Raw genomic sequence first — 27903 nt, forward strand, 5'->3', positions numbered from 1 at the left:
TGAAAAGTACTGGTTCAAAGAATGCCTGTACAAGTTTTAATGCCTCTCAAGACAAAAAAATTTCTTTAAAACATTTGCAAAAGTACAATAGGTACACATGAAAATACTTTCTATCTCTTTGCCAAGGGATAACAAGAGATAACTAAGAAAATTTCATGCCCATCCCTCTCTGTTTCCTCGCAGGGGAAAATACACAGCACAAGTTATATATGCAGTGAATTTGAGATCCTGATATAGGCATCCTGCTACAGAATTCAGGCTGGCATGCTGAAGAACAGTCAACAGTGAAGTTTACATTAGAACGACAAAAGTAGTCCAGTTCTTCATAGTAAAAAAATCTCTATTACTTTTCTCCTGTCAAAGTGTGTTTGATATCACTGGCTCCCACATACCAAATTAAACACCTCACTTCACTGAAGGTGAGAGCTATTTGTTGCTTTTGTACACTTGACTGGAAAAGAAGTCATGACATACATAACAGCTGCTATAAAATTGATGATTATTTAGGAAATATTACATGAAAATAAAAATGAGAATTAAAATATTATTATGTACACATGTAGCTATAGTGAAGATAAAAGAAGATTTAAGAATGGCATAATTTTCTTCTTCTAGTAGTATCAGTTTACGATCTTACAGAAATTTTGTGCCTTATGAAAGAAAAATTATCAACAGCTACCTGCAACAAGATCAACAGCAAAACCGTGTAACAAACTTTTGAGAGTATGAAATCATGCTTTGATATCTCAGTATTTTCCATTTATTTTTACTTTTTTTTCCTTACCCAAGTCCAGAAACACAATGCAATTTATTGCTTCCACTGAATAAAGGAAAAAAAATGTGCTTTTGAATAACATAAGTAATGCAGAAAATGGGTCCCATTCTGGTGGGAAACTGTCTCTGTTGTATAAATAAAATATATGCAGCTATAAATACAATACGTAATACTCATTCCAAACCATAGTCACCTCTTCAGAAATAAACACTCGAGTCAAAGCAGGGTAACAGACTGGCAGTGCACTCCTGGCATTTGTCAGGAACGTTCGTCAGGCTGACAGTAATATTAACCACAATCCATTTCAGTTGCTTTGGTTTATCATTGTGTGACTGATGTTCAAAACAGTGCCATAAGAAGCTGCTTAAATAAAGTGTTGGTTTAACCTATACACTGCAATTCTTTAAATCTGTACTAACTGTGGACTTCTAGCTAATATATTAACAAAACTGTTATTCATATTTGACACTTTGTAATACCTAACCTTAACTTACAATTTCTAACAAAAAGAAAAAAAAAAATCTACATTTTTAATTTTCTTAGCTACCAAAAAAAGTGCTACTATTGACCTGACATCCTCTCTGCCAGACCAAAATCAAAGGTTTCCTTTTCTTTACTCAGTAGGAGCACTAAATTGTGATGTGTTTCTGGATGTGGATAAGGAAAAGAAATGAAGTAAAAGACTATTAAAAGACTGTTAAAACCATGTAAAAAGTTAAATATCTCCAAATATTTTTAAAACCTTTAGCAAAGCAAAAGCATAGACATGCTACCATACATAATTAGCACTTATTTAGAAGCATTACCCCCAAGATAACAGTACTACAATGAAAATATCACAAAAACATATGACATTCAAACATTTTCATAGTTGAACATTAGCAAGGTTTTTCAGGTATTTGCCATGAATTCATCATCTCACACAAAGTTTAACATCTAAACTACACAGAGTTGATACTGCTAGAAATGCCTAAACAGTAGCCAAAACTTGAACTGTAGCCAAAACTGCTGTATCTGAAACAGGTATGGCATAAAGACTTTAATCATGTATATGGGAAGGACTGGCACTCATCCAGAACAACAGTTACATTTTTAGAAATCAAGAAGCACTGTCTGATCAACAACATTTAATAGAACATAAGGGAAAATGCATGTTAAACATACATATATGTATAAATATTTACTATTCCCTAACAATAGGGGCAATTCTCTGTCACCTGGCAAAGATTAAAAGCTCCCAAGAATATCATGTTACAGGCTTAAATAATATTAATAAAAACCCTTCTACTCATTTCACAGTATGACTAACATCTAATATTGTAATAATTTTCTGTATCAAGTTCATAGTTTTCAAACATATGATTGAGAAGGTTAAGTATAGATATAGATACAACCTAAGTAATGTCCACTTGGTAATGTCCCTAAGTAACGTCCTCTCTCAGCAACAGGAATGGAAAGATTCCCTCGGAACTTAAAGTGTGCTTAGAAATCCTCAAAGACTACTTTCATTAACAGAGAAATCCATATAACCAGTCACTGTTAATAAAAAAAAAAAAAAAAAAAAACACATAGAAAAAGGCAGGTTTACTATTCAATTTCTTAATGGAGGCAAGAGTGGCACCTAACCTAAACTGAGGAAAAATCCGTCTACCCTGCACTTAGTTCTATTTCAGGGTGGAGGAAGAAAGACTAGGACTATAGCGCTGACTGAATTGACTAGTTTACAAATTAATATACAATTAAAAGGAGATGCCTCAGAAGTATAGCAGCTGGAGAATCCTTTTTATTCTCTTGAATTATTTTAGCAATGACATGATATAATGCAGAAGTGTCATTTAACAAACGTTAACTGAAAATGAGGTTGCAAAAATCCCATCATAATCAAGGAAGTTATTAATTATTAATACATTTAATTTATGTACTAATTCAAGCTACACAGAACTGATTTTTACTCATAAGTTTTCCATTTTCACCCAAGTGTAATTCACAAGTGTAGTCTAGGTTGGTGATAGGTATTTTTAGTTGTAAACTACCTTCAGGTATTTTTTGGCCTGGGGATTATTAACAAAAGCATTTATTAAATTCCACAACAAGAAGTTATTTTAAGATATTATTTAGCTTTTAAAGATTTGTTAAAATATAAAATTTGGGTATGTTTACCCATAAATATGGATTTGTGTCAGTCAGACATTCTGAAAAAGCATAGAGTTCATGACTTAGATTAAATAGCACTATTAGAAAATGTTACAATGACAGTATCACAGTATATCTCTGCTTTGGACTTAAAAACATTATTTTTATTTGTACATATATACATACACACAAAAGGTACGGTATACTCTTCAAATATACACAAACATACACACATATATACATGCATATATATTTGATGACTATACAGTACCTTTTTTAAGGTTAAAATACTAAATCTCTACTAAAGAAATTAATTTTCTGGAAATTTTTACAGACCTGTGTTTAGTTTAAGCAATTGCAAACTGAAAACAGGAACTTTTAAAAACTGCCTTACTTTTAGGATTTTTATTTCTATGAAATTACCAATTTGTATGGAAGACTTCTGTAAAAAAACAAGCTATACTTACAGTATGTTCTTTACCTTTCCACTAATTACCTATATTGCTTCATCTGCCAATCATTTCCCATAACAGCCAGCTTTTAGATCAGTGCACCTAGTCTTTGTAGATAAAATGAGACATGTTTCTACTTTGTAAAATAAAATATTCCTTTCTTGGAAAAGATTGAAAGAGAATAATCACATTCTATAAAGATTTAAACAGGTTGTATAATACTGCATCTTCTATGTTTGTTTTGGGAAAGAACTTCAGAAAAACTAGGCTATTCTGCCAGAAAGGAGCTGTTTGGAAAAGCTGTTAAAAACTGACATCTGTCTGACAAAGGACAACTGCATTACTTGAGCATACCTGAAGGGGATACACATAGGAAGTGAAAAAAACGAGTTTCTACTTATGGAAATAAGGGCAGATTTTAAATTACTTAAAATATAGTGGTATCACAGACTTTCCTATTCTCATCAGAAAAACAGAAAAGTGTTTGGCTAATTTTTAATCTTTAGCAACCTCAGCATTCCTAATTTCATAAAAATTTGAAATTAAATGTAATGCATATGCTCCAACTAAGAGCACCTTCCATTAACAATTGTTAAATTGATACAATCAGAAGCTGTAAGAATAGATCAATAATTCATTTGTTCACAGTCTGATCCATATTATCAGTATACACACATAGAAACGGAACAGTGTTACTGGCTGTGCATTTAACATTAAGGTATCAAGCACAGCAGAAAACATTACAAGACTGAAAGCTACTGGGATAAATAGTGAAGAGAAAAAAAGGTATATTTGATGACAAATACCTTTGACAAATCCCTGAAGTTGCTAGGAAGGGTAAGGTCCAACTCCTCTGATTCATAGTTCGTGATAACCCAAGGGAAGACAGGGTACTGATTTAAATCATTGTAAGTTCGACCTGACAAACAACAACAAAAAAACCCCACCATGAGTTAAAAGAGTTATATTTAACTAAAATACCAACCTCTAAAGATACAACAATATAACTTTAAAAGCTTTTCAAAAGAACTGTGATTTATTTCATATCTTTTATCATTTCAATATTCTACTTTGCTTTATTGAAAAGGACAATGAAAAAGTGCACAAATTGCTAGTATTTAATCCAAAACATTGTAGTGCATTTCACTTTAATTGTAAACTCTTTTGCATACAGTAAGAGTGACAGTTAAATCCATTCATTTTCTATGCATCTCTCGTTTCCTTGTTTATGTCATCTTGTCTTCTTTTTCTTTAAGGTGAAACACTTCAAAAAATGGAGAGGCAATTACTTTTGTTGATACTGAAAATTAAACCAATATTTTTACATATTGTACTAAATTCAATATGGGAAAGCTGAATGAAGCAGCTGAAGATTTTAGATTGAGAAATTATGCAAGTAGTAACCATTTCATCCAGAGAATTCGCTCTGAAGCGAATTCTTCCTTGACCACTGACCATTATTGATATGCCAACATTTACCAGAACAGAGAATCAGTTCTGGTTTCAGGTTCACCTGTGCACTTTCACGCATCTGTAAGATGGAAATAATACCTTTCTTCCAGTAAAAACAAAATACTCAATCAGAATAATCATATACCATACATACACATACACCACATACCCTGGTTTATAATTTTAAAATGCATCATTTTTACACAGATCCTGTCTCTTTTTACGGTATTGTGCAGAAGCAAAACTGACCATCTGTATAAAATTTAACTAGTGTGAGCAGAGGCATTTGTTATATCAATCAAGTTAGCAAGAGGCAAGCCTGATAGCGAATTAAGGGACCTTTCAATACTGTCAATACCATAGAAAAGAGCTGAAAATAGAGAAATTTTGTTAAATTGTTCTGAGAACAAACCATGTTGGAACATAAAAGAGAGGTCATGAGACCTAACAATTAGCCTCCATCTACTAAACCAAATTCGAGTTGGTTAGAAGCTAGCACGGTAAAATGGGTTAAATGAAATAAAGGTTAGCATTTACAGAATGAGGGGTTAGGACAACCATAGAGGGGTATGAATTAGGATTTGGGAATGGATGAATGGTGTCCTGACACAGCAGAGCTAGTGACCCGGGCACTACACTCTTGTCCAAGACCAACCATGTATCTTGTAACAGTAGTATTTATTGGCTCCAAGAATATCCTGCTCCCCAGCTGAGACTTCCCAGAGAGTTCCAGTTCTATGGAGAACTTGTTGCATCAGCAGTATTTAGGGAGGATAGCACTTCTGATTATTAAAACTTCGAATACTAAGGGACAAAGAAGTTACTAATACTGAGACTCTCCTAAATAGAGCAGACAGTCTATGTAGATCCTGTCCTCTCACAACAGTCAAGATATTCTGACTTTAGAGATATTTCAAATGCAGTTCAGTACAGCATTAAGAACTACATGCCTCTCTGTTTTTACATAAACATAATTATGAATAAAGTACATTTAGTACATAAAGTACATACCCCTCTGAAATGTCTCCACACCAATGCATGCAGCATAGGGAACAAACAGGAAGAACTAGAGATCTATGTGCAGTCGCAGGGCCATGATTTCATTGCAATTACAGAGACATGGTGGGACAGCTCACATGACTGGAATGTTGTCATAGACGGCTACAGACTTTTTTAGGAAAGACAGAGAGAAAGCCTGCACAAAGGAAGACCGTCCCTTGGTCGAGGAGGATCGGGTTAGAGATCATTAAGCAAACTCAAATCCATGGGCCCCGATGGGATGCACCCATGAGTGGTGACAGAGCTGGCAGATGTCATTGCTAAGCCACTCCCCATCATCTCTGAAAGGTCCTGGAGAACATGAGAGGTTTTGGAGGACTGAAGGAAAGCCAAAGTCACTCCAGTCTTCAAAAAGGGCAAGAAGGAAGACCCAGGGAACTACAGGCGGGCCAGCCTTACCTCCATCCCTGGAAAGATGATGGAACATATCATTCTGGATGTCATCCCCAAACAAGTGGAGGAAAAGAAGGTTATCAGGAGTAGTCAACATGGATTCACCAAATGGAAATCATACTCGACCAGTCTGACAGCCTTCTATGATGGCACGACTGGCTGGGTAGATGAGGGGAGAGCAGTGGAGGCTGTCTACCTTGACTCCAGCAAGACTTTTGATGCTGTCTCCCATAACCTCCTCCTAGGGAAGCTCAGGAAGTGTGGGCTGGATGAGTGGACAGTGAGGTGGATTGAGAACTGGCTGAATGGCAGAGCTCAGAGGGTTGTCATCAGCGGCACAGACTGTACTTGGAGGCCTGTAACTAGTGGGGTTTCCCAGGGTCAGTACTCAGCCCAGTCTTGTTCAGCTTCTTTCATCAATGACCTGGATGAAGGGACAGAGTGTACCCTCAGCAAGTTTGCTGATGACAGAAAACTGGGAGGAGTGGTGGATACACTGGAAGGCTGTGCTGCCATTCAGCGAGATCTGGACAGGCTGGAGAGCTGGGTGCAGAGGAACCTGATGAAGTTCAACAAGGGCAAGTTCAGGGTCCTGCAGCTGGGGAGGAACAATCCCTTGCACCAGTACAGGCTTGGGGCTGACCTACTGGAAAGCCGCTTTGCAGAGGGGGACCTGGGTGTCCTGGTGGACATCAAGTTGACCATGAGCCAGCAGTGTGCCCTGGTTGCCAAGAAGGCCAGTGGGATCCTGGGGTGCACTAAGAAGAATGTGGCCAGCACGTTGAGGGAGGTTCTCCTCCGGCTCTACTCTGCCCTAGTGAGGCCCCATCTGGAGTATTGTGCCCAGGTATGGGCTCCCCAGTTCAAGGAAGATGAGGAACTACTGGAGAGAGTCCAGAGAAGGGCTATGAAGGTGATTAGGGAACTGGAGCATCTCTCCTATAAGCAAAGGCAGAGGGAGCTGGGCTTGTTTAGGCTGAAGAAGAGAAGGCTGAGAGGGGATCTTATAAATATCTTGAGGGTGCGTGTCAGGAGGATGGTGCCAAACTCTTTTCAGTGGTGCCCAGTGACAGGACAAGGGGCAACAGGCACAAATTAAAGCACAATAAGTTACAAGTTCCATGTTCCATCTGAACACGAGGAAGAGATTCTTTACTTTGAGGGTGATGGAGCACTGGAACAGGTTGCCCAGAGAGGTTGTGGATTCTCCTTCTCCAGAGATATTCAAAACCTGTCTGGATGAGGTCCTGTGCAGCCTGCTCTAAGTGACCCTGCTTTGGCAGGGGGGTGGACTAGATTCCCAGAGGTCCCTTCCAACCCCTAACATTCTGTGATTCTCTGATTTAGGATGATTTTGTAAAGTTGTTCTTGAGGAGAAAATTGTGCCTAGAAAAAGTTAATTTTTAAAAGGGCAAAATCTAATAATGTCACATGTCTGTTGAGACTGTACAACCATTAATTCCTTTTCTGAGTCATTGTAGTAATTTGTGTTACCTGCTACAGTGTTTAGAAACATCAGGTATTCAAAGTTGGAAATTTCTCGATGTTGCCATCGCTGGGTCATATTGGAAGCTTTGAAAATCTGTCGTGGACTAGCCAAAGAAATGCGTCTGGAAAACAAATTGGAAAAAATAATGAGAAAAACTCGTGGGTCTATCATTTTACCTATCTGAATTTTACTGTCAGCTGTACATATTCTTTTTACTAGTTATATACTAGATTTCTCTGGAGATCAAATTGCTATTTTGGATGCTTGAAGTTCATTTTTAAAAGTTTCATAATCTATTAAGAACAAAAGACTTAAAACATCTGACAGATGGACATGTCATGATTTGAAAGCTTTCAAACAGAAACCTTTGCAGCTGTGCAAATTCAGCTGTTCCATGAAGGCTTGATGTATTACAGAAATATGTTACCGTTGATTTAGAGTGATGGTAGACCATTAAATAAGAAAACTCCATGAGCTTTAGAATTTCACATAAGAATAAAGTCATCTTTTAGGAGAGGTTTATAAATCCCTTGAGAACACAGGAAAATAATGTAAGATGATAGAACTTCATTATGAAGTCCATCCTCTTGAGATTTAAATTCTGGGCAGTGTTGGCGAGTCAGTCATACATAACTGAATTAAATTTTCAGAATTTAATGCCAGATTTCCTAATGTTTGTGTAAGAATACCATAGAGTCATTCCTTGCAGTGATAAATCAAGCAGAGAAGAGCTTATCATACAGTTCTCAAGACTCTTTTGTTCACAATAAAAACATCTGCAAATACCAGAGCCACATCATTTAGGGGTAAAAAAAATCTAGATGTAGTTTTATTAACAAATCTTTACAGGCATTAGTAAACAACTAAAGAAACGGGTACAATAACTGAGTTTTTTTATTTTAATAAACTGCATTATATTGTAAACAAATTTATTAGTATAAATTGATGTGAAAATTTGAACAAATATGTCTACACTTTCACACATATTTAAAAATTTTCACACATAATTTGCTTTTGTGAATAGAATTACTTAAGTTCTTAGAGAGTGGCTATAATTGCAATTCAAGAAATTTTTTTCTGGAATTGATTAAAAAAAAAACCCTACAAGACACAACAGAAAACATCCCCAACTATTTTAATGCCATTTCTGTGCACAGAAATCTTTAAAAAATAAAAATTTAAAATAACAACAATCAAAATATTCCTTAAAGGTTGCCATTTCTTCGAAAAATTTATAAATTTATCTACTTAAAAGTAGTTTATAGTTCATGAAAATACAAGAGGGAACCAACCCAGCTAGAGATGGGGTGTACCTCAGAAACTTCTATTTCCATCAGCCTCAGTGAACACTGAACTCTGCTGCTATGTTTTGTCCAGAACATACCTGGTAATCAAGCCCTAACCTTCTGCTAAAAAAGATGTAGCAAACTGAATCGTATTCTTCAGTTTTAAGAACCAAACACACAGCTGCACATTGCAATACTCATTTCTCAGCATGTAAAATTTGAACAATGTCTTCCAGAGCTAATGGGCAAGCACACGATAACAATCTTTCACATGCTGTTCAGCTTATATTGTTCTACACATCACTACAATATCCTTCTGATGAGGAACGATCATTTTTCGTCTATGTTTAAGTACTACAGATGATTCAAGGATGTTACAGTCAAGCTAATATAATTCAACACTGCCATAAAAGCTAATCAGTCCTACAACCAGTCTTGAATCAGCCTTAAATTTTAGTAAGTTGGCAAGCATAAGGAAACCTATTTTCCTTAAGTAGGGCAACTGATTGAGTCTCACTGCCAAAAAGAAGCTATCTTCCCTATAAGAGACAGAAACCAGAAAAAAATCTCAAATCCAAAAGTTTTTATTGTACAAACACAACATAAATACCATGCAGAAGTGATAGACTGAGGATGTGCATGTTTTGTAAAACAGGGGGTGTAAAAAACCATCAAACCATCGAGGCTGGTCTGATGAAAAAAGAACTCTTAGAACAGATAAAATTAGCTCAAATTATAAAATACCTGGTCTGAGGTAGTCCAAAGATAGTACCAATACCAACCCGAGGTAGACAGTTAACCACTTTCTTTACTGTTGCTTGGTCAGGAAAGTTGAACATGACACCCACTGCGAACACAAGAGTTGAAATATGCCATGATTTTACACCTTTTATTTTAGGCATTCTGGCCCAATAAAATTTAACCCTAAGCTTAGGTGCTGAACAGGTAAAAAATTAGACATGTTTCCTTCAATTTACTATAGATACATTTTTTTATAATTTCCAGAGCTGCTTTGATTTACCACTAACAGGAGTTACAACAGAAGTTGTTGCTGTTACAAATCTTACAAGGTCTACCTTTGTTTTCCTTTCTGAATAGAGTTTAAACCTATATGCACAGATTGACTGTCTAGAACTGATAAAAAAAGGGTTTATATATTAATTGCATCACACATTTACTAGTTTACTTTCTAAATATTTTCAAGATGTATTATTCAAAATATTATCTTCATATTTTGTTTGAAACATTCAACGACACTGATGAAATAGCAACCTCAAAATGTAAACAACAATCTAATTATGATATCACCAGTGGACATTTCTGACTTCACAGACTACAACGACAGGCTCCACTACAAAATATGGAAGTGTTTATGCACATGACTAATATTGTTGGACAATATGCACTTCAGAGATGCACAGCAATGCTCTGCAAAATACATTTCTGAATACTTACCAGCCATGTTCAAGATTAGAGACCATTTTAAGCTTGAACAAAACCTTTTCAACTAGCATACTAATGCATAAAACATGTTATCCCATGAAACATTCACTGATTTCAGGACAACAACGTTTCACATCATCAACAAAACAATGTTTTACATTTTAAAAGTGTCACCTTAAGACCTACTTTATTTTGTATCTTTGTATACAGTTTTCAAAATTTGTTTTTCAAAATTTCATTATCAGCATAAAAGCACTAAAAGTGCCTGAAAAATCTAAATTTAAAGTGGAAAGACATCATATAACTGGTTTAAAATAAAATTTAGGGGGAGAAAATAGCAGAAGAACATTCTTCAAGTCTCAATGCACTTGAGACATTTTGAGTGACTTGTAACAGAACACGTGTGTCTGAAAAACGAACGGAAGAAAGGGGAGGCTGAAAAAAGGGTTCATAAACAGGGTAAAGCCACATTTATTTCTTAGAGTTGCACTAGGGTCTAACTTAAAGAAATTATTACTAGAAATAAGGCATGAAGGTATACCACTCACTGGTCCAACCTGGTAGTGAAGTTCTTTCATTATGTTGTTCGTGGTGTACATAACTTACAACTATTAAGCCTCCAAAGGGACAGAGAAAACCCCTTCATGCATAACAGATCAGAGGTAGGTATGCCTTAAGCAAGAGTTTCCAGAGAATGCGAAAAAAACATGTGGATATAAATGAAAGTGAGGTATTCCTAATTCCCAGTTATCATGTTTGATCATAATTACTCACTGGAAAAAAAAAAAAAAAGGAGAAACTAAATTGCAAAAATATAACAACTTAAATTTTGGGACACTTAATCCAAGCCCTTCTACTATCTACACAAATCCATACCAAAAAAGACATGACTAAACAGCCAAACAGAATGCACATGTCCCCAGATCAACACTTGCCATTCCTCTAAACTCACAGTACCTCTATTTGCCATGAATATCTCCAGTGCTGTATTTTGCAAAAGATAACGTCGGGAAAAGATAGATCGAATCTCTGAAAAGAGCCATTTTCCATGGAGTCCTTCTGTATATGCCAGAATCTAGTAGAAAGACACAGAGAGAGAATGTTTGAAATTTGTTGTCAGTATAGGTAATATCTTGCAAAAGAGAAGCTGGTTGAATCACAGACATGGATTCTACCAATTACGAGCAAAACCTGCAGCAAAATTAAAATATGCTCAATCTTCAAATCATGCTATGAACCTATAGTGGATTTTCTGAAGTTCTAAATTCAACTACTAATGTCAAGGTCTTTAAAAATTTGCTTGTATTTTTTCCTTTAAAGAAAACTCCCTATCTTCCATAACCAAGGGCGTTTCAGAAACATTATGAAATTTTTGGCACTTCAACAAAGCATAAAAACATATTCTGAAATGTATTACTAGTGCCATTACATGTATCTGCACTCACTTTAGCATTGTAATAACAGGCCTGTGGCAAATAAGCAAGAAAAATGTCTTTACAGAAAAAAATGTTCCTTACATTTATCGTTAAGGCAACACTCATTAATTCTGGAACTATAAAGGTTAACTGTATAAGAGGTTAAGTATCATTTTGTCAGCTAAGGTTAAACACAAACCTGCAAATGAACTCAGCATAATCTCTCTATGGAGTAAGCGGTTGTCAAAGTAACTTGTTACAATTCCTGTCATCCCATCTGACAGACAGAGATGCTTAGTCTGCCTTCACAATTCAAACTAATCCCATTTTCGGTCCTCAGCCACTTTGTTTCTTTGTTGCTTCACTTCTTCCTTTTCATTTCAAAGCTTAATTATGTAAGTGTTAAGGGACAGCAAGATTCGGCACTTCTCTGCCTCACATTAAGAAACCATAAGCAAAGGAAAATCTGAGATTTGTCAATTTTAGCAAATACAAAAGCACTTAGAAATCCATCACAGATAAGGAGATTCAGATATAATCCTGGTTAACATCACTTACTACAATTTCACTTGAGCAATACATTGTGTATAAAAAAATACAAAGTGAAATTCAAGCCTTTAACATAACAAAGATTGTTAATGAACCCAACCACTTGTTTATAGATTTCTAACAAAGGAGGATTTTGCCTCACATATAGCACACATTCACACATAACCTGCATTTTTTTAGCACAGAGCAGAAGCACCATTATAAAAGCACTACACAACACAGTATAAAATACTGTACCACCTTTGTGAATTAAAAGCAAAGACGACTAGCAAACCAAAAGCAGATAGCACATAAGATCAGAATGTTTAAAGCAAACCATCTCCCACACCTTCTTTCTTTTCACTTAATGGCTTATCTGCCCCTCAGTACAAGTGCCACAGACAATTTCTTTCCCAAGGCTCTCCCACACACAGAAAGAGAAGGAAAGAAAGAATAATTCTTCCAATACAAAAATCCAGAAATGTGATGAAAGGACCAGAGATTATCAATGGTTGCTAATCATTTCTGGAACTGGGAAACTAACAGATTTGGGCCTCGCTGACACTTTCCATACCACATCCATAACACATTCACACTAATTGGCAGATTTGTATAATTCTGTGGGGCTATTCAGAACCACTGCAGTTGGCTTTTGTCACATGCATATAAATATCCTTTAAAGAGCACAACATCAAAAGAGGTAACAAAGGAGACAAAGTTGCAATGCTTGTGTACAAAAATCTCATAGTACTTTTGCTGGTATTCATCCACTTTACGATCTTTAAATTGGAGCTTGTAATTTCAATGATTAATTTTTGAGACAGGAAGGTGATGACCTCCGCTTTTCTGCAGTAACAAATAAAACACAACAGCCTGCTTGTCACTATCAGTCTGTGCATTGCAAATTCAAACACTTACTACATGGATACTAGGAGTAAAACCAGGAAGTCAAATAATTATTACTTTTACCCTGTGAAGTGAGCATTTTTTTCTGACAGTGGAAACCCTGCACATGGCCAAAAGCTTGCTGCATACAACTTCTTCAAAACTGGAAGGAAAAGCACCAGCTTGAAAATAGCAGAGGTGGTTTACATTGTGCACCTTGTACAGCTATGATGAAGTTATTGAATTCAGTATAACAGCATTTACAGCAGAAACACTACCAGTCACCACTATAACAATTCCTTAAACCACTCATTAACAGAAGTTATCAGGAGTGAAAGGCAGCTGAAGCCTAGCTGAGTAAGGCCTTCATTTCAAGTTGGAATAGTGTCTGCCTGGTCTGCAGCTTCACTTCAAAGTCTCTGGAGTTCAATTAAAACTGGATTAGGTGGAAGCAGACCGTCTTTGGGACACTCTGTTCTCTGAAACTCCAGGCACGCTGACAGCACCCTAGACAGAGGTCTAGCCCGCCAAGGAACCAGTTGCTATAGAAACTGCATCATTATCACTGCTCCGCGCTCATCACACCACCTATAGTAGATGAAAGATCCAGAAGACAAACACATTTCTTTCATGTGTATTGCTAAGTATTCCTTATGAAAATCCAATCCAACCTTTTATTCCCTGTCAAATATTTGATTTTAATAGAACTTCCTCGTTGCAGAAACTGAGTCATACTTCAAATTAAATTCAGCATTTTTATTCTGGCAAAGGGATTTTTTCTTTAATTTTTTTAATAGGTGTTTCCACTTCTGATATTATCAGAATCACAACTTTCAAAAACTATTTTTGCACTTGCCTGTTTTCACCCATAAGCCACCCAACACAGAATTCTACTTAAGAATTTAAGAAAAACTATCTTATTCATACTACTGCACAACATTCTGAATTTATAAATGACTCATTTCTTTCCATCTTTTGTCACCACCAGTTTTGGAACAATTCTTGGAGCAAAGACTAATGACAGTATACAATCTAATCTAATCTGCACAAATAGTACCACCTTCCCAACATGAAAAAGTGCTTATAGAATTTCAGTTGATTCAACACATCAGACTGAAGTTTAATCTACTGCACATTTCATTTATTTCAAAAGATACTGCACCTTACAGGAGGAAAGACAAATTATACAGTTTACCATTTAATTTTAAAATACTTCAAATAAACAAAAGATCCAATTGTAAAGTTCTACAGTTCCAAAAATCTTATTAGACAAACTCTTCTGTGATTAGACTTTGGCAACACCAGATGAACAGACGGCATGACAACACTACTAAAAATGCAAAATGGCTTCCACCTTTGCATGAAGTGCCTTCTTTCCTTCAATAGAAATGAAGATCTAAACTTGTAATCAGTCCTCACACTCATGCTGCAGGCCCCAATGCTGCACAGCTGGAAGAAACTCCCCAAGCAACTAGTAAGTAAAGAATATCCATTTCCACTTTGAAGAGATTTTGAAACAAGAGTTTCATGAAAACACAGGTAGCACGGTGCCGATCACAAGTTAAGATGATACATAAGGAAGTCCTCTCTTCATAATCCACAGTTGTGTATCAGCTAATTTCCCAACATTAAAATGCTTACTCGGAAGCTATTCTGACATTTTATGGGTTTGAAAACAAATGTCCCACCCTACCTTTTCTTCAAAACCTTCCTTGAATGTTGATCATAAACAAAGTCTCTTGTAAAAGATTACACGCAACAGTTAGAAGATACCATCACTACAGCTGCTTCCTATATTAGAAAAGTAGTATTTTACTGAAGACTAAACAAACATTTTGCTTTACCTTTTAAGCAAACCAATCAGCTATCATATACTTTATTTTACTTTAGAGAAAAGTACTATCGATCTTGAAAATGTGAGTAGGCTGGAATTAATTAAGTCTGCAAATGGGTTACAGAACTGAAACAGTAATTGAATAATTATATTACTTTAATGTGCCAGCCAATTTAACTGCCACAAGTAAACTAAAAACTAAATAGCTTATTTAAAAATCCGATGTACTTTTATATATTTAAAAAAAAAAGTTATGATGTACTAGACAAACAAGCCCCAAAACAAATATCACCAAATAAAAAAAATAAAGCATTTAATTTGCGCTTAAATTTGATTGCAGTTGAGAGATAAAATCGATAAATACATTCTTCTAGCAGCAGAATTGGTCATTTTTGTTCAGGAAGGCAAAATTACAGCACTTGGCGATTACAAATCCTGATTCTGTTCATGAGGAATCTGGATCTCCACCACAATCTCAGCCCTGCAACTGAGGGTCGTCAGATCCTACTGTCCAGGTACTTTTAGTTCCTGGCTGCCGGATTCACACTGAAAGGGTCTTACTCTGCTCTTCGTTTAAATACATCCAAGTACAGCTAAACTAATAGGGAATTAGATCAGATTACTAATAATTTTAAATATCCAAATGTTCTTCAATAAATCATAGTGCTTACAAGTTTGTTTTAGCTTTCTCAAGAGAACAACGAACAAGATGTTCATTTTAAATCTCAGATATTTATACAATCAGCCACCGAAACCCACAGGCAAACAGTAGCAGGTCTCCCATCCAGTCCCTCCTGTGAGTCTGCTACACAATGCTGTTCAGCATTTTCATGTGTGACAAACTCAATTAAACATATTCATTACTTTAATGTTCCACTAGACAGTTTTACACAACAGAAAAAATTTAAATAAATAAATAAATACTCTGTGACCTTTGTATCGATCAGAGCAAAATGGCTTATGCCTGGGTGTGGGTGGTGAAGGGACTGGGGAGGGGGTTGGTTAAGGACTCTAATGTTTTCTCTTCCAATTACTAGAGGAGATGATAAAACCACAGCAAATGATGTATCAGCTCATTTTATCTTATCGCTTTGGGGCTAGGTGACAATGAAGTTCATATTTCACTTGTTCCCATTGAAGATTGTGAAAATTACTTGCCCTTATGACCTGAAATTTCAGTGGAAGACAGAAATTTCTCTTCTGCAAAGTAATGCAATTTTTCAGATGTCAACCTTTAGCCCAGCTTTAAAAATTAATTTCATTTATATTAACCAATGATATTGATATTTTCACAGAATGCTCTTTGATACATGAACCACTGACTAGCAAATTGATGTGCTCTAGAAGGATAAAATTATTTCATCTGAAGCTGCCGGGGACAGACAGATTTACCACAAACTGAAATTCGTAGCCTCATATACCATAAGGCCTCTGGACCTGTAAATAGTTTAATATTTAGTTAGGACTTAGTTTTGTTTACAGATCTATTCAGTTTTGAAATAATTTCTGTGTACGTGATATACAAATCAAAACATCATTTGTTTGGAAATTAATAAAGTCTCACTGTCACAGACCACAGATCAGTACACATGCGATGACATGAAAAATACTTCCCAGATGATTAAGAAAGAGGAATGCACAACTATATTTTCTCTCTTTATCCTGATACTAAAGCTGTATTTCAAAGCGAAAAAAGCATGCAATGCAGATTTTCTGAAAGTGGTCTTCTGCTAACTACAGATAACCTTCTCCCTGATCATCAAGATCTCACTTGGGGAAAAAAAAAAAATCTATGAGGGGAACCCATATTCAGAACATTTCTGATTTGACTATGAGGTTCTAAACACCTCACGTGGACTAACAAAACTGCGAAGAACGTTAACAAAGTTAGTACCAACTATCTTAATCTTTTCTACTGCATCCAGTATTTCACAAACATTTTTTTCCCTTTTGATTAACCTTGCTGACTCTTAGTGAGCAGGAGTTCATTACCACTGACAGACAATATTTAATCAAAGAACAAGAAGACGTGATTGCTAAAGATATGTATGTAAGTTAAATTATGCAGCATACAAAGCGGAAGTTCAAAAGGAAGAAAATGAATACAGGTTTGGGTGGCTGTCCAAGCCCTGCAAGGTTAAGGATGTAAAGTTATGCCTTTCTTTGGAAAATAAGACAGCAGGCTTATTTATGACAAAAAGGATCCAGAATTGCAAAAAATCAGATTCTTGTAAGAGTTGACTGATGTCTTGGTTTAGTGAGCCTGTTACGTTCTGATTTAAGAGTCAGTAGAATCTACTCATCAGAGGTATATACAAAAGGCTCATCCAGCTGTTTACATCATCTGGGACAGTTTGCCTGCAGGAATTAACTGTAACAATACAAATGATTCAGCTCGCACTTTCTGAAACGGGTTATTTCAGCTTATGTGTCCATCCTCAGGTTCTATCAGTAACTCGAGAACAGGCTAAGTAAACTGTGATCAACGAGTTGTTCATTGACATGTGCGAAACAAATGGATAGTCTCAGTACGTTTCCAATAAACAAGCATGCAAATTACAACTATCAATTCCTGAGATGCAAAATGCTGCAAAGTAAGAATTAGCAATAATTTATTACCGAGACTACCAAGGGCAGCCTTTCTAAAGCAATTTTCCATAACATATCTCAGACTCACTAAAAAAGCAGTGTGGCTACCAACCCAGCCCGCAAACCATGCACTCAAGAAATGTCAATGCAACACCTGCAAGCAGCAAAAAGGTATGTAAGAAAACAAATATTCATGACAGGGGTTTTTTTGATGTGATGTCAGGTCTCCAGACAATCATCCTCTTTTCATTTGCTTCAGTAATTTCTGGTTTGTTTATAATACATTTACAATGCAATTTTGCAAAACAGTGTTGCAAAAAAATCCACCACATATAACAACACTTCTACATCATATGAAGATCATAAAGAGAAAAGTACATGCATTAGCCTGAAAGTTCGCTAGTCCAACTTTTATTTATTTATGGCAGTATTAATATTGCATATACATAAAGAAGGAGAACAGTGACAATTTTTACTCTATCGAGGTTACTGGTTTATGCTATTTGCTATAGCATTGATGTTAATACCTATACAGATTTCATATACCTTGTAAGTAAAAAGTTACAGACAACAAATCATAACTAAGATATCTTTTAATCGTACAGAAATAACTTAGAATAGTGATAAGCATAAATTGTATAAAGGAACCTCTGAGATGTGCATTGTGCCTTCCACGTTGAAGTGTGAATCACTCTTCCTTTGTGCCTCGTGAGTGGTTCTGTATGGATCTAGATTTGCTTACCATCTTTGCTTAAATTATCTAATATTGTAGATACTCTTATGAAAGTGCATTGATACATACACATACAGTCATGTGTGTGTATATAAGTGCACATATTAAAAAATGAGTGAGAGACTACATAAAAGCATAACATATAGTTACGCACAGTGGGTAAACAGAATATTTTTGTCATTTTTTCCTTCATTAGAATGTAAGTTTTAAAATTTGGAGGGTGTTTTTAATCCATTCTTATTAATAAGTACAATTCTGGCTAGTCTTGATGTCCACACAGATTGACAGATTCCATAACCCCTTTGTGAACTGCATTAAATTATACACCCTCATGATTTCATGTGTCAATGAATTCTGTCACTAAAATATACACAGTGTAAATATGAAAAAAGCTAGTTTTGTTGATTCCATTTTGTATACATTGAAAAAATGACATTACCTGCAAAATCTCAAGAAGACAGCTTAAGCATCACTGAGCAAAACTCAATGAAACAATTTCTCACTGTGCAGAAGCTGTCAAAGAGGCTGATTACATTAAGTCATGGAATTTGGATCAAAAATGCTGGAATAAAGTATTATTAATATGAAACCTCTGTAGCAATGAATGGGGCAGTGGTGCATTCCATGATAGCTACCCTACACGAGACAGGATTTTTAAAAACTAGGTGGGGAGACTCCATTTGCTATTGTTTTGCCTGTGCAACTGAGGAGCATACAGAGGCCTCTTTCAAAAATTCCTCACAACTCTCTTATTTTGGTGCTAGCCATATAACTTCGTATCAACACAAATGTTGCTACCTTGATACTTAGCTCACTTTCAAGTTTATTAATACAAAAAACTAATAGAACTTTCAGATGTTCCAAATTTTGCCTTTGTGAAAACTAATCATTTAATTTGTCTTCCTGTCTCCTTGCAAGTTAACAAAAAATGAATATTCAGATTGTGATCATCTCAAAGTGATCATTAGGGAAATGTTTTATGATTGGACTTAAGGTTATAAAACAAAGACTTTTTAAAAACTTAACCTCAAAGGTTTTTAGCATACTCCCTAGCACTGGGACTGTTTTTTAACAAAAAACAAATGTATGTTTTTGAGGTGGTAAGTATGACCATGGTCCAAATTTTGCCACTGTACTTTAAACATAATCATACACAAGGCTTCCTAATAGAAGACAATACAGAACTCATTCAGCTTCAGTTTATGATGAAGATACTCAGGTGTGTGTTTCCGAAATAAGTGAGTTAAAAATACTCTTGAAGAATACCAGCAAGGACTGTTATTAACCATTCTGCCTCTGAACTCTCCAGAACAGGATACCTTTGAAGGGTCTCAAAAGCAGGTTTCTTCCTGGAAAGATTTTACGCAATGAAAGGCAGCAATTCTTTTTGTTCCTTGTGTAAGATAACTGAAGCAAAATTAGAGAAAGCAAGTGGCAGGGATATGGCCTCATAATTTACGATTTATCACAGATGCTGAGGCAGTTTGAGTCCTCAGTCTGGTTTTCAAACAATCAAAACTGATTTGTGGGAATTACTGTCTTCTTATTCGCTCCTACACCATCAGACCTAAATCTCTTTGGACAGGCCCCTCTTTTCAAAATTCTGAGGAAAAAGCCTTTTTTTGCTTGCCTATCAGAAGCATCTTCTAATGTTTGGCAAACTTGTAACAATTCAAATTACAGCACTTAGCAGAGGACTTTGTTAGTTTCCAATTTTGAACAGATTATGCCGTTGTGCTTTGTTTGTCATTTCTCCTAGTGGTTCAAATCTATGCCATGATTTTGTAACACTATTGCAATAAAAAGCATCTCTAAACTATTTAAGGGATTTCAAAACAAGCCCTAAAAGCTTTCTCTTGCTTAAAAGATGGAAGAACCTGAGAAAATCAGAAAAGGACTCAATCAGAGACTCTTTTTTTATGACAAGAAGGTATTACCATGTTGTGGATGGTGGGTTTTTTTTTTTACGTTTAAAGTTCTGGTTGGTCCCTCTTCTCTTATAAAAATCCTAGTGCAGAAAAGCCTTGGAGATAATCTTTATCAGACTGTATTGGTTGATGTCTAAGAAGTACAGAGTCTGAAAACGAGGACGATTGCCAGACTAATGACTCACAGCAGTTCATATCTACAGCAGTATAACGAGACCTGGTGAAAGGTAATATACAGGAGCAACGTATCTCAAAAGCAGAGCACAGAAAACAATGTAGAAGCTATCTTTGTTTTGTTGTCTCTTAAAGTTACTTAGCCATTGTGGGTTTTTTGTTCCCTGTAACTGTCTCTTCAAATTCCTATTTTGAATAGTAAATCAGAATAATCATGTTAGATTTCCCATTGCTGTGCCCTGCACCTGCCTATTTCACCACTTTCCGGATGTGACTTCTCCCAAGGGCTGCTTCTCTATGTATCCAGCAAAGGCCTATCCAGCCAGAGCACATGCAAGTGGAAGCAGCAACTACAACCAAGAAAGAAGGGAGCTAATGCACCTGCAATACTGGCAGTTGTCCAGTGTCTGCCATTTTAATCTGATCTTGAAGAAGATGGGTGAGGAGAGCAAAGCAAACGGGCAATGAAAAAGTAAGTTTCAATGCCAGAAACAAGGATTTTTTTAAATTGATGACCTGTAAGCTGACCTTCATATCCCTTCACAAGAAACAAAACAAAAACAAAAATCATCCCCACACATTGGCGTGAAGCTACAGTACCAGTCATCATGAAAGACTGCATCTGATCAACTCATTAATGGGAACGAAGCCCATACACAGAAGAACAGATGTGCCTCTTGAAGGCAAAGAGGAAAGTCAGACTCCAGAGCTGCCAGTCCAGCAGTTTACATTAAAAGATTCTGTGCTATGTTTTATGAGAGATATGGCACAGAAGGTGCAGCTTGCAAAGGGATGGGAATGTAAAAATGGCTTAATGACACCTTTGTGCTGCACAGACTCTAGACTGCTGCAGGAACCAAATCCCCTTTGAGTAAACCAGAGCAGCTGCAGGGGCTGCTGTGTAATTACATACATTTGTCTCATTTGGGATGCCTGGTGGCTGCCCCATAGCCCAGGACTGTACACTACTCAATGCTATAGAAATTTTCCCTCCTTCTCTCCGTAGTTGGGGCAGAAGATAGCACAGTGCAAGTAATAAACCCTCCACTGCTCGAGCACTTCTCCACTCACTGCCAGTTCATTTACTGTAAACCAGAACAGAATACAGGTACAACAACAACGTAGAGAAATTGTTCTTAGTTATCAAAGGACGCGTACCCTACATGCACTTTTTTAATCAAGAACCACCCCACATGAGTATAACTCATATTCCGTATCTGTATTCTTACAGTTATCTTATAGTCCTGTAAAAGTAGATTAATTTCTCAGGTAAAGGAATTCACTATAATCAGTCAATGACAAAGGTTTTGCTATGGCCTTTGACTGCAAAGGAGAATCTCTTCTTTTAAGATCATCCATAGAAATAATTTCATAGAATCATAGAATGGTAATGGTTGGAAGGGACTTTAAAGATCATCTAGTTCCAACCACCCTGCCATGAGCAGGGACACCTTCCACTAGACCAGATTGCTCAGAGCTCCATCCAACCTGGCCTTGAACACTGCCAGGGAGGGGGCATTGACCAATTAAAACGTATCATGTGTTTGTAAAGGACAAAAAGCAACATGAAGAGAAGGTTTTATACAATAACTGCTGGTTTTCATCTTAGTAGATGATAAAATAAAGTAATTTAAATTCAGCTTTAAAGCATTCCTACAAGTACAGACCCTTTCCCAAGGTTAAGCAAGCCATGGACATAGCTAACGTGAGGTCTACAACCGCATCCAGGATTCTAGGGCAACAGAACAAGAACGTAACCCTAATTTCAGTTTAAAAATGCAACAGAAAGTTAAACTGCATTTCTAGTCCAAATCATTGATAAGAAAGGCTTGGAAATCTGATTCAAGTGTAACAGATACACAGATAGCAGCCTGGGGATAGCTGAACAATTGATCCAACAGCATGATTTGCCTTGCCATTCCCCCTGGGTATTAAATCTAAAATTTCCTGCTCCTGAGGGTTCAATAAAAAATAGCCTATCAAAGAATTCTGCAGCTGACAGAAGGAGAGAGGGCAGTAAGTCTATGTGAAAGTATCAGCTCTTGCGAAGAACTGTAATCTGGGCTGTGTTATGCATTTATCTTACAAATCCACGATGCTGTTTTGCACAACTGGAAGTTTTCCCAAGAGCCAGAAAAAGTCAAGTCTAACATGGGAGTATTCCCAAAGCACCAAGTTCCAGCCAATACGTAACGGTGTTTCAGGAATGCTGAAGTCAAAAGGGAAAAAAGTATTTTTAACTGCTTTTTTAGACAAACCTAACCTCACAGCAATATCCTATCCATCCCACCCAAAGTGCAGCCAAGAACTAACAGTTCCTTCATAAAATACAATAATTTATCCTGCTCATGTATATTTCATTTACAAAACTAACTTAAGGCAGCAGTTTCATAGGCAACTCTTATCAAGTAAATGAACAGCATTTGAAGGAATGAAGTGGGCACCCTTCTTAATCTTTTAAGTGGGAAATCCCCCTAACTGGATAGCAGCTCCCTTCCCAGTCAGCTCCACATTTTGAAAAAGGCATACATTTTTTAAAAACAGCAGGAAATTGAAGCCATAAGAAAAACTGACTTTGCAGAGGCATTTTCAGTTCTTAAGTGATTTAGTTTGTAACTCAATGTTCTTTCATAAAAAAAAGTGTCGTTTAAGATAGAAGACCTACCTTCAGGTTAGTGAGGCTTTTCTCTATGAGTAACTGTAGCTGGAGTACTTGCAAGTAATTTTAACAATTTGGGATCTGGCATCAGTGAAAATTAAAAATACCCGTAATCCATTCTTTCCATAATATTTTAGCAACATAGATATTCAAGTAGGTTAATAATTTTGAGGTATGTGTCAGGGAAAGAAGTACTGCATTTGACATGTGAAAAATAAAAATATCACACCCTACAATGAGGAACACATTTACAGTTAGAAATTTTTGCAGATTTATCTCTACAAGATAATCAATCTTCTACTCAAGGAGCTGGAAGTTGAAATCTTGTGGAGTTTAATGGCTGAGCACTTATTACATGGCAAGGAACACATTCCTTACTTTTCCTTGAGCACATGAAAACTAGCTACTCAAATGACTGGGACACAAAACTTGAGGCACTAGCACAAAGACTAAAAGTAACTCATCCAGACGATTCTAAGAGTGTTCCACCAGTGAAGAACTAATAAACTGATCAACAAAACACTGTTCCTGCTTGACAAAAGTTGTATTTGTTTGTCCTAATTTAATAATTACGGAGGGGTTTTTTTAAATTTGTGGTTTAAATTTTTTAAAAAGACTGATCAACTTTGTTTTAATAAGTGTTGAAGCTTCAAATATACAGTAGCATAAAGAACCTACCAAAAAAATAACTAAAATTGGCAAGTATCTGCTTCTCAGCATTTCACCCAAACAAAACGTCGGTGTTGATAAAATCCACTTTTTAAAATATGTATCCTTGCAAATCTTAAGTACTGTCATCTCATCTCCCTGTTGGAGTTTGATTGATTACGCCTTTTCCTTATGTTCATTAATCTCATCACCTTATCTTTTACACCACTTCATTTTAGCAGAAAGGCAATAATAAAACCCTCATCCATTATCCTTTTACGCATCTAGTCAAGCGGAAATGGTTAATAACATGCTACAAATTGAACTTCAATCACCTCATTTTCTCTTTTGTCGAATGCACATTAAAGTATATTCCAAAAGTGCAATTTGTTTTATAGGGGAATTTGTATTATATTGCTACAGACAACTAAAATTAAGTGTTTCTCAGTTTGGTTATTAAATATATCCAACTGTCCTTTTATCGCTGATACTAAAACATTAACTCATTTTATTAGGGTGTAATAATACAAGGTCCTTTATCTCCCAGAACACAGGGACATCTAGTCTGCCTAACAGTAAATGTTATACAACGGGTCATTTATATTTTTTTTTTAAATATGCTTCTGATAGTTTATGAATTGGTACATTATTGCAGATGAAATGGCTCTCCATTTAAGAAAAGTTAATTTGTTTACATGCAGGCTTATCTTCAAATGCAAGCCCCATTAGAGAAGCTGTCTATAACTGTCAGAGCAAGTGAAGAGGGAAAATAGGTGGATGTAGAAAAATTTAGAGCCCAGTAATTTAAATCTGATCACCAATTTCCTGTTTGAATGTTAACTGCGTTCCACGTGCACTTTGCAAATACTCTGTGATCCCAAAATAATTCTACAGAAACACAACTTGAAATAAGAGTCCCAGAACTTGTTTTTGTGAACTCTCCTCATCATTCCAAATACAGGTGTATCTTAGTAAAGTAAAATAAATTACATTTCTCAAAAAAAAAAAAAAAAAAAAAACAACACTAGTAAAAAAAAACTCCCAAATGAGACATATTTGGAGTTGTTTCATCCAAAAAATAAAATCTTGCGTGAAATTCTAGCTCTGTTTAATTCCGTGACAGTAATCCCTACTACAGAAAGGGAGCAAGATTTTTCTCCACTGTTTTCGTATCCCCCTGGAAAACTTTTCATTAGCACTTTAGTCACTATCTTAATGAAACAAGACTAGTTTGACTAGCTCCTCAGTAAAATTACATATCAAGATAAACAAATATAACCACAAATACCATGCAACTGTTACAGTAAAAAAGGTATTTTCCCATGCTTTGTCTCATCTCAATTCTACAGAAACTTAGTGTTAACTTTCTAAGAAGCCTGAGAACATCAAAGTCCCTACCTTTATTAAAAGAAGATTGAATTAGGGAGACAGTAATTTTTATTACCATGAAAACTTGCAATAAGTAGTGTTAGAGTACACACTGACCTTAAAAATTAAATAATTACTACCTTTTACATTAAAGCAAAGCACAAACACACAGGTCAAATTAACTTATAAAAAGATGTAAAATCAGTTTTACATTTCCCTCAATTGTCCACCTTTTTTCCAGCTTTCTTGTCCATTAAAAGTTTGTCTTATTTCCCAAGCCATTCAAACACTATTTCCTCTCTCCTGCTCTGTCATGTTCCATTCAACCTGCAGTTTCACAAGCATTTTTGCAGATGGCTGCCCAGCTCATGTTGCACCTCATTTCATCCATCCTCCGCCACTTTCTACTGCTACCCCAAACCCTCTGTTCTAACAGTAGTATGTTTGAGGTCGTGTGGTAAGCTAGAGTTGGATAAGTGATTCAGATAGAAAGTAAGCTACGGTGGGGAGAAAGAAAAATATGAAAGGGTGAAGGAAACGATGAGAATGGTTTTAGTCTGACTCACTTCCCCACTCAAAAGAACCACTCAAAACACTTTCCCAGGCACACTTGAGAAAGGGAGGGAAGCAAGGTGATACAATGGCACCTGAGGACTGCCTAAGCCAGTACTATCAGTGAAAGGAATGCTTCTAAAACTTTGGTTTAGTAAAATTTTGACTCCAGTCAGACCAGCCTCTATGTATGATTAATCTGGTTTACAGTCATATACACCTCTCCAGTTTCTTCCATTTCTCAAAATGTTACAAAGAAGCCACTCACTAATATCTGCAGCTCTGCTGTGCATCTTCTCTAGACACTGTCTTAAAGCACCGCTTTAATGCCATGCCTCTAAGAGCTTCAACAGATTGCTGACATAGATAGCTGCTGGTTTCATGCTGAAAATTTCTTTTTTGTTCTTTGAAAATGTCTTGTTTCTTATACTTCAACCAATATGCAGCTATCTGTTCCTTCTGGTTCTACATTTAGAGAGGAAGATCTCTGGCCTGTGTTTGCAAACTGTAGTTCTCCGATACTGCCACAGTCCATGACTAGGCTGGTATTGCACCCTAATAATACAAAAAGCATTCTGCTTCTTCAAAGCATAGGACATCTTCACACTACTTTATTTGTGTTCATGACACATTTAGCCCTGGAATAAGAAAATTAAATTCTTACTGAAATAAATAATTTGACCACTCAAGAATTCAGGCTTCTTCACCTTCATAAAGTCTGAAGCACTCAAGCACTTTTTGAGCTATCCCAAGCTACATTTAATCTTGACTCAAAAATACATAAATGAGTTAATATGCTTACCATCCACTCATTGCAGAGTCACTGAATTAAACAAAAAAAAATACTGTTTATTTTCTAAAACCTGCATGCTTAAACTTTCTTTTCTAATTTCACATATGAAGACCAAAATTGTAGCTGGCATCCAAAACTCAAATTTCAGCATGACTTGCACACAGACAGCACTTTCAGGTAGCACCTTAAAAATATTAGAAGCATATCAACATAACAGATTTTTAAAATACAGATTTCTACACTATGTGCATACATAGAATTCAATCTAAACCATCAACTGATTTATTTTTTTCATTGTGATGATTTTTCTGAAAGCTATCTTTCAGAAAGCTGCTTTAATATCCTCTCTTAATAACATCCCCCTCTTCTGAATGTATAACTGAAGAAATTTCTACTTTTTTCCCTTTCATTGCTTAATTTACATTAAAATAGATGTTCAAGAGAGCCTCTTAGGTTCTTTATGAGAAAGTCTAGTACCCAAGTGAAATAAATAGGGAATTAGAGCAAGCTATAAACCTAAGAAGCATCTAAATCGCTGTCTGTAGTTTACCAATAGAGGTGCAAGTTTACACAACATAAGTTCAACCATCAGCTGATGCCAGATTTTGTAAAACGTAAATCACTGACGTTATAGGACTTGAATGCAGCAATTTATTGCAGAAATAAAGAACATCTGAATACTAAGCAAGTCAACATGAGTCTTGATTCTAGTCTCTAACCACCATTCCTGTACCACATAACGTGTCATCATCCATAAGTAAATGAGTTAATCAATTTAATGAGGATTCAGACAAATCGGCTGCCTAATGAGCACTCAAACTGATGTGGCAAGGGTTATGCTCCAGCACTGACAAAATCAGTTTGATGAAACTGTGACAAAAGCAGCAAAGCACCATCCCTTCAGCACATTCTCCTGCATCTTATTAACATGAAATTATAATCACTATTTGCAAACTGTATAGGGAAACCATTGATTGTGTAAGTCATGTAAATATATGCTTTATCTAATTTTCTTTCCAGCAAACCTGTGTATATTGTTGGAGTTCAGTTTAGTAATTATTCAGTTCTTTTAGAAAATGGCAATCAGATAGAGTTGTTTAAAGTAATTTAGATTGAGTATGCCAAGTGAATTTCCAAAGACATTACGTTGTATGATTTTGCATTTTACCAACCCGTCATTTGGCAATAAATATAAAATAAGCCAACCAAAATAAATAAAAATACTCTGCAGCTTTCCAAACAATTCAAGGAATTAACACTTTAACTGGAATCTCTTTAAAAGCAAACAGAAAAAAATCCGACTCCAGTATTTAGA

The 27903-nt window shown here is 36.0% G+C and overlaps 1 protein-coding gene across 6 annotated transcripts in view; it reads right to left on the reverse strand.

Moving 5' to 3' along the window:
• Positions 1-27903, reverse strand: part of LRBA (LPS responsive beige-like anchor protein) — a 423407-nt gene that overhangs the window by 127879 nt on the left and 267625 nt on the right. For all 6 annotated transcript variants that reach the window (XM_075421117.1, XM_075421115.1, XM_075421113.1 and 3 more), the window contains 4 exons: positions 11440-11557; positions 9784-9886; positions 7759-7874; positions 4167-4279 (listed from right to left, as the gene is read on the reverse strand). In XM_075421117.1, coding sequence (XP_075277232.1) covers positions 4167-4279; positions 7759-7874; positions 9784-9886; positions 11440-11557 — 450 coding nt within the window. The remainder of the gene's footprint in view (positions 1-4166; positions 4280-7758; positions 7875-9783; positions 9887-11439; positions 11558-27903) is intronic.

This window comes from Opisthocomus hoazin, chromosome 5 (assembly GCF_030867145.1).
Source record: "Opisthocomus hoazin isolate bOpiHoa1 chromosome 5, bOpiHoa1.hap1, whole genome shotgun sequence".
Lineage (NCBI taxonomy): Eukaryota > Metazoa > Chordata > Aves > Opisthocomiformes > Opisthocomidae > Opisthocomus > Opisthocomus hoazin.